The 7,014-nt window shown below is 35.6% G+C and overlaps 1 protein-coding gene across 27 annotated transcripts in view; it reads left to right on the forward strand.

Moving 5' to 3' along the window:
* baz (par-3 family cell polarity regulator) overlaps positions 1-6,379 on the forward strand; it is a 334,387-nt gene extending 328,008 nt beyond the window's left edge. For 16 of the 27 annotated variants that reach the window (XM_070127051.1, XM_070127044.1, XM_070127040.1 and 13 more), the window contains 5 exons: positions 282-451; positions 1,248-1,322; positions 2,959-3,036; positions 4,294-4,502; positions 4,646-6,379. In XM_070127051.1, the coding sequence (XP_069983152.1) occupies positions 282-451; positions 1,248-1,322; positions 2,959-3,036; positions 4,294-4,502; positions 4,646-4,977 (864 nt within the window). In that variant the 3' untranslated portion in view covers positions 4,978-6,379. The remainder of the gene's footprint in view (positions 1-281; positions 452-1,247; positions 1,323-2,958; positions 3,037-4,293; positions 4,503-4,645) is intronic. The other 11 variants (XM_027356536.2, XM_027356546.2, XM_027356547.2 and 8 more) reach the window with 3 other exon arrangements.
* Positions 6,380-7,014: the final 635 nt, after the last annotated feature.

The following is a 7,014-nucleotide window of genomic DNA, read 5'->3' on the forward strand; positions in this document are numbered from 1 at the left end:
TTTTTTCATTTGCCTTTTCTTCTTCCTCTTCTACCTATTTATTTTTTCACATTCTCACTCTGTCTTTACAGATGAAAGCTTAATGATATTTGAAATATAAAAGTTATTGATCTTTTTCTCTTCAATAAACCTGAAAATATAATCTCATTAATCCTTGTCCAAGAATCAGATGTAACACTAATAATTTTTTTTTTTTTTTTTTCACAATAAATAATTTTCTTTCACCAAATATGTATGTGGGTACATGTACCTTGGTCTAATGATAACATTTTGACCACCAGCGTCTGGACCCCGTCCCAAGTGAGCCCAAGCCAGACATCCGGCACATGCGCTCTCACAGCTACGACCTCTATGGTGACAATGGTGGCCGGCCCGGGAGTCGCACTGCTTATGCTGATCCCCACAAATATTCTCATTATGTCAATTATGAACAGATACAACAGCATTTACGGTAAGAAGTTCTGCACTAATCCAGGCTCTCCTTTTTGTGTTGCTTCCATGAGAGAGTACTGGCATCTGGAAGTATTATGTATATCTTTGTCGTTGATTTCTTTGCACTTGTTTTAGCCTAGATGTCAATTTAGCTGTTGCCTTTTATGTCTCAGAATTGTCTTGTTGCATTATACATAATAGCAAGACCTAGAGTAATAAGAAACCCTTTTATTACTTAGGAAAACTTCTTTTATTAAACAACTAAAATTTCTAACCTCTCTTGGTGTTGGTGTTGGTGGTGGTTATATGTAGTTGCTGTATTCAGATATGAATATTACATGCAGGGATTATTGGTAGCACCGTAAAATTAGTACATCGTTAAACATCAGAAGCAGAGCGTCCATTCTGCAAAGACATGGGGACTGTAAATGAAAGTGACAGTTTGTTTAGTTTATAGATAATTAACTGTTTTCAGTTCATGAAAGACATACAGTGCTAACAAAAAATACAAGATGAATAATAAGTTATTTTTTGTATTCAGTTAGATAAAATGTACTAATACCTACACACTTTTTCTCGTTCACTTGTTACAATGTACATACAGCATTAATTATACAAATTCTGTTCTTTTGAAGCAATAACAAATGTCCGTAACCCCTACATCTGCTACTGGTGTGTACCAGAGAGAACTGCTTCAACTAACTGTTCTAACTATCTAACATCTAATAGTCATGGTGATTGGTCTGTAGCTGTAGCAATATCACATAGTTTTGTCTTAGAACATCACAATATTTATCTTTCTATTTTGCATGCAGCAAAAACAAGGAGCAAGAAAGGCTAAAGAAACTAGCTAGTCAGCAGTACCAAGACTTTCGGGAAAAGCAGACTAGGTGAGATATCCTCTGTTGTAGTGTCTTGTAGCTTTGTTTAACCTGCTGGTGAGGAGGTGAAAGTAGCCCTTTTGTGATATAAAGAAAAAAAAAAAAAAAAGTAACTGACACAGAATAGCCCCATAGATTTATAAAGAGGAAAGTCTGGAATTCCTAAAATGTGTTCATATTCCAGGCTCATTAATCTGTCAGTATTATTACTTTCACCTTCTTACATTTTTGTAATTAGTTTAGTAAATTGTGTGTGCTAGTGCACCTGATCTATATTTACCCCATTATGTGTTTGTAGTACTTGTTTCATAATTTCTGCTTGTGTAATTTAAGTTGTATTCATGTTCTTTTTTTGTTTTATTGTTTTTTCCTCTTTACTGCTTTTTGCTGGGGAACATTAAGGTCCATGCAACTTTAGTGTGTTTGCATGTATTACAAGTAGCTTTTAATCAGTCATTCTACCAGTGAAGCAGAGATTATGCAGTTCAAGAAAAAAAGATCTTAGCATTGCTTATATATTAGCAAGTTGTTAATTTATTTTATGTTGTCTTTCCTATATATGGTTTGGTGTTTTCATTTGCACTGAATACTTGTTTGAGCGAAACAGATTTGGGTTTTCCTGTTTTTGATTATGATATTATGCTGTTGTTGGGTCTTGATGGATATTTATTGTTGATTTTTCCTTTATTTATATTCCTGACTGTTGATGGCATTAAAAACTTTATATCAAACTTTTTTTTTCCATTTTTTTCTCTTTTTTCTTGTTTAAAGATATTTTTTATATATTCCTTTATTATCTTTTTATTTGGACATCAGTAGATATGGTTCGATGGAACCCAGAATTCTTAAAAGTGGAATATACTCTATATCATTATTTTATTGCCATCACCATTCGGTATTTTGTGATCAACAGGGTGATGGATATGTTGAAGATGGAAATAAGATTCATTTATGTCACTAAAATGTGACCGTTTCAAAGAGATGATAACTCTAATTTCTTATAATTTCTTATAATTTCTTATAGATTTATTATAGTTTTCATTTTACCTGTTGATAAAGCTTCTAAAGCTCATTCTTGATAAATCCTTCATATAAGTAAAAATCCATGCTAAATTGACCATATGTGGCAGGCACACAAGCTCACACAAACACACGCACACACATACACACGCACGCACATACACACGCATGCACATATCACATATACACGCACGCACATACACACGCATGCACATATCACATATACACGCACGCACATATACATACGCGCGCGCGCGCACACACACACACACACACACACACACACACACACACACACACACACACACACACACACACACACACACACACACACACACACACACACACACACACACACATGCGCACACACATGCACACACACATGCACACACACATGCACACACACATGCACATGCACATGCACATGCAAACACACAAGTGTACCTGTGCATATACATTTTTTTCTTCCTGTCTCTAATTGGAATGGATCATGAGAACACAGTCCAAACCCTTAGAGTACATCCAATACAATCCAAACCCTGTGGATATTTTTTTTTCTACAATTTTTTGGTGTTGGTGTTGACTAACAGTATCCATGCACCCCCTCCCCTCGTCCACACCACAGACGGCAGCAGGAATCCTCCCCAACTACCTTGTTGCACAAATTGGAGGAGACGTTTATACACGAGTCAATAATTGCAAGGTATACAGCATGTATATATGAATGCATGAGCCAGTTTTAAAATGGAGGAAGACATGATGGGGGCGTGTCTTCTTGTTTTTTGTTTTGTTTTTATGTTTTCTTTTGTTATTTTGATTTGTCTTGTATTTTCTTTCTAATTTCTTTTCTTTCTTTTTATTTGATTTTGTTTTATTGCTTTAGTTGCACTTGTTATTATAACTTATAAATCTTATTTGTATTTATATATATATTTTTTTTTTGTATGTTTGTTGATATTTATTTTGCTCTTAGATTTTTTTCCCCTCATTTAAGTTTATTAGTTTCCCTCCTTTATAAGTAGCCATTTATATTCTTGATTTTCAAAAGTTTTGTTTGTCTTTAGTTGATAAAATGAAAGTGAATGACAATGCTTTCCCAAAACAAAATGAAGAAAACAAATAAATAACTGCCTGTAGATTCACGTTATTAACTTTTGATTGCTGTTTTGCTACTCAGCCTGTATATAAAATATGAATTTGAAATCTTACATTTCTTTTAGCTTTTCTATGTGAGCATTAATTTGTGAGAATGAATGAAACTCCATAATTTCACAATATATTCATAATCTAACCATGAACTGTTGAATGAGGTAGGTTTTTGATTTGCAACATTTTTCAAAATAGCAGTTCATTTTGCCTTGTGGTCATTATTCTTTATAACTTACTATCGGTATCAAAAACTGTCAGCATAAATTATATTCAGGTTGAGAGTTACAGCAATAGTACACCTGGCCTGGCACTCAGACAGTAGATGCAGTGCACATTGCAGTCAGAATTAGATTGGCTAAGCTGAAAAATAAAGGAAAAAAAAATCTTTTATATGAGGAGATCACGGATATTGATTATGTTAACTGCTTATGAGAGAAACTAATATTGGCAGTGTTTCTGTATTGGATATTTTGTCAAGCAAGTTGTACAGTACTAACAATGCTCTGAAACTTTCCTGCCTGATATGTTTATTTATCAATATTTACATATCATTATTTATATTCAATCCTTCACCTTTTATGACACATAAATGGATATGTTTAGTTTCTATAATTTTTCTTTGCTGTTCATATACATTTTTCTACTGGAATTTCTATAATCTTTATTTTACAATGAAGTGATCTATAAGGTTTCTTTAGCTTCATGGTTTGATTCCTTTCATCCTTTTATTGACTGCCTTTTAAAACTGCCATAAACCTATGATCACCACCTAGTGAGAAACTGTAACTCTAACTTGTGGAACCCTTAACAGCCGGGAAGCGCGTGAGTACCAGAGCCAAAGAGGGCCTCGTGACTCTGCGAGAGAGCACCAGCACCGCCCCGTCAGCAATTACTATGAGTATGAGAGTGTGCAGGCCATGATCTCCCATGCACAGGACAACAGCAGCACGTCCTTGCCACGAAGACACCACCCTCCTCCTCCTGGACCACCTCCTGTCGCTGCTGCTGCCGTTGCTAAAAGTTAGTTTGCAGATTTTGCTGTCATGTTTGTTATGTTAATACTGTCTTAAATATTTTGTTTTTCTCTCCTGTGCTACTTTGAAACAAATGATTTTTTTTATTATTAGTATTATTTATTTATTCATTATTTGTTTATTTTTCAGATGCTAGTAATAACAACACTGGCCACAATAACAATTTGTTCCCAGGCGTATCTCAGCCACACCACATGATGATGTACAAACAGATCTCTGGCTCCTCAGTCCACAGTACTCATTCTGCACATGGAGGGCAGATGGGCAACTACGGACAGACTATGTCAAACATGGGGCACAGAGGGCATAATGAGCACACTCGTGACATGCCCCACCAAGAGGGCCTCTATGGGTCAAGTTATCGACCTGCAAGCCACTACACAGGGCCACATCATAAACCTCCGCCACCACCACCACATCACCATACCACCACACTAACAGTGCCAGGTTCCAAAGTGTGAATTGTGCTGACGCAGGAATACATGAAGGTGCTGTAGGACTTTTGTATGTGTGTGTATGTGTGTAAATAAATATTGGCTACTTTCCTAATCAGAAGTTTATAATAAACTGATTAATTTATTGAAAATCAAAAATATAGATTGTGCATAAATAGGAAAGTAAATTTTAAAATATGTATATAATAGTGAATATAGTGACAGTGCTGTGAAAACTGGTGTACAAATATTTTTTATTGTAAAATGTGGGGTGAGCTCCCATGAACTATATAGTGGGGTGTTGTTACTTAATATGAATGCCTGTGTAAACAGTATACAGAACAGCATTCCAGAGTGTACAGTGCATGTCATCGGAAGGTCAGAAGGTAAACAATATCTTCATTGCTTTAGCGAACCATTTCTATAGAACTTCTAAGGGACCAAATGAGCCTAGGTTCTTGAATATTGTCTTTGTACCTGGATGATGTGCAACAGTAAGCCTTCATATTTAATTTATACTTCTTATTTTTAAAAATTATAAAATGGTTAATAATCAAAGGTAATTTAATATATCTCATAGAAATGATGACCTTATGAGTTCAAGGTTGCATCAGTCTAATGCTGTGAGTCAGTCACAATTGTTTGGTAAAAGAAATTTGAGTGAGGCAGCTCCTATTTAGAGCTATGCTATATTTTATCAGTAAGTTAGGTTTAAGTTTTTAATGAAATTTTTATTTTTCAAAAGTGCTCCAAATTTCTTTGGGTGGTGCCTTAAATGTTACAGTGGATGAATTTTAAATCATCCATAAATTAATCTGTCTAAAAACCCAGGAACCGACTCATCGCACGATTTGCGAAAATAGGCTAACCTGACACAGTTTCTGTATGACCTATGATAGTGCTTACGTGTAGACAGAATGAGTTAGAAAGAGAATTTTATAGAGTCTGTATATTGAACAATATATATTGGGATTTGTAAGAGAAAAGAATCCTCTAAAAACATTTTTAATTTTTTATAGATGACCTGTTGTGCTTTTTAGAGCTTTGACATAAAAAAGAATCCTATTTGACAAGTGACTCTTCTAGGCTCTATTTTATATTATATTCCCACTCCTGAAGAATTTAAGGTGTGCCAAAGTGACAAAGAGTTACATTCCTGGGTAGGCTTCTTACCTGTTCCTCTGGTTGTTCTGGCCTCATTTGGGGTCACTTACGGCTCTGTCAATGGTGTACATATTTTGTAAAACAATTTTTGTATAAAGTCAAGTACAGTGCTTAGGTCTGTAAGATGCAGTTTTTATACTATGTAAATTAAGGCAGCTCTGACCTGCTGTGCTGTGTCGTATTGTGCTCAAGATGCAGCTCTTGTCTTTTTTATGTATTTGAAATTCCTCCAATACTCCAAAGGAAAATAAAGGACAATTTAGTATAATGTGTTTTATTTACACTAACAGTTTTTATCCATGTCACCTATCATGGCACAACTGAATGCAGTATGATATAGCAACTTTCCTAGTTGGTACAGTTGTTTTTACTGTGCAATATACTTGCATGAGTCTGGCGTACTGGCATGAAGCTCAGTTATATACTATTACTGAAACATATTCACATGCAAAAATACATTGCAGATATTCTTGGACAACAGGATGAAGCTTGAGGGATGGGAATCTATGTATATATGGCAACAGTATGTTAATATAGCCTGGCACAATAGGTCTAGTGACCTGATTGAAAGAGACACAGGTCATTGCCTCGACACTGGAAGCTAAAAATTCACTTGTAAAAGGCTCCACAAGCTTCCACTCACCCATACCAGTGTGGAGCCACAGGTTTACCCTGAAAACTGGAAAAGCAGGAGCGGCATCCGGATGTGCAGGAAAGGAGCCTAAAAGGAGAGGTGGGAGGTGGCATCTGAGTTATGAGAAGAAACCACAGTGTAATTTATAATAAAAACTGCCTATTCCTGTATGCGCACTGGCTACACAGCAAAGTTTATTGTGCTAGAAGTAGGTCACATCACCAGATGGCAAACGGGCGAGGGAAATGGAATAACACGTAAACGGC

The sequence above is a fragment of the Penaeus vannamei genome, chromosome 11, assembly GCF_042767895.1.
Source record: "Penaeus vannamei isolate JL-2024 chromosome 11, ASM4276789v1, whole genome shotgun sequence".
In the NCBI taxonomy this organism is placed as follows: domain Eukaryota; kingdom Metazoa; phylum Arthropoda; class Malacostraca; order Decapoda; family Penaeidae; genus Penaeus; species Penaeus vannamei.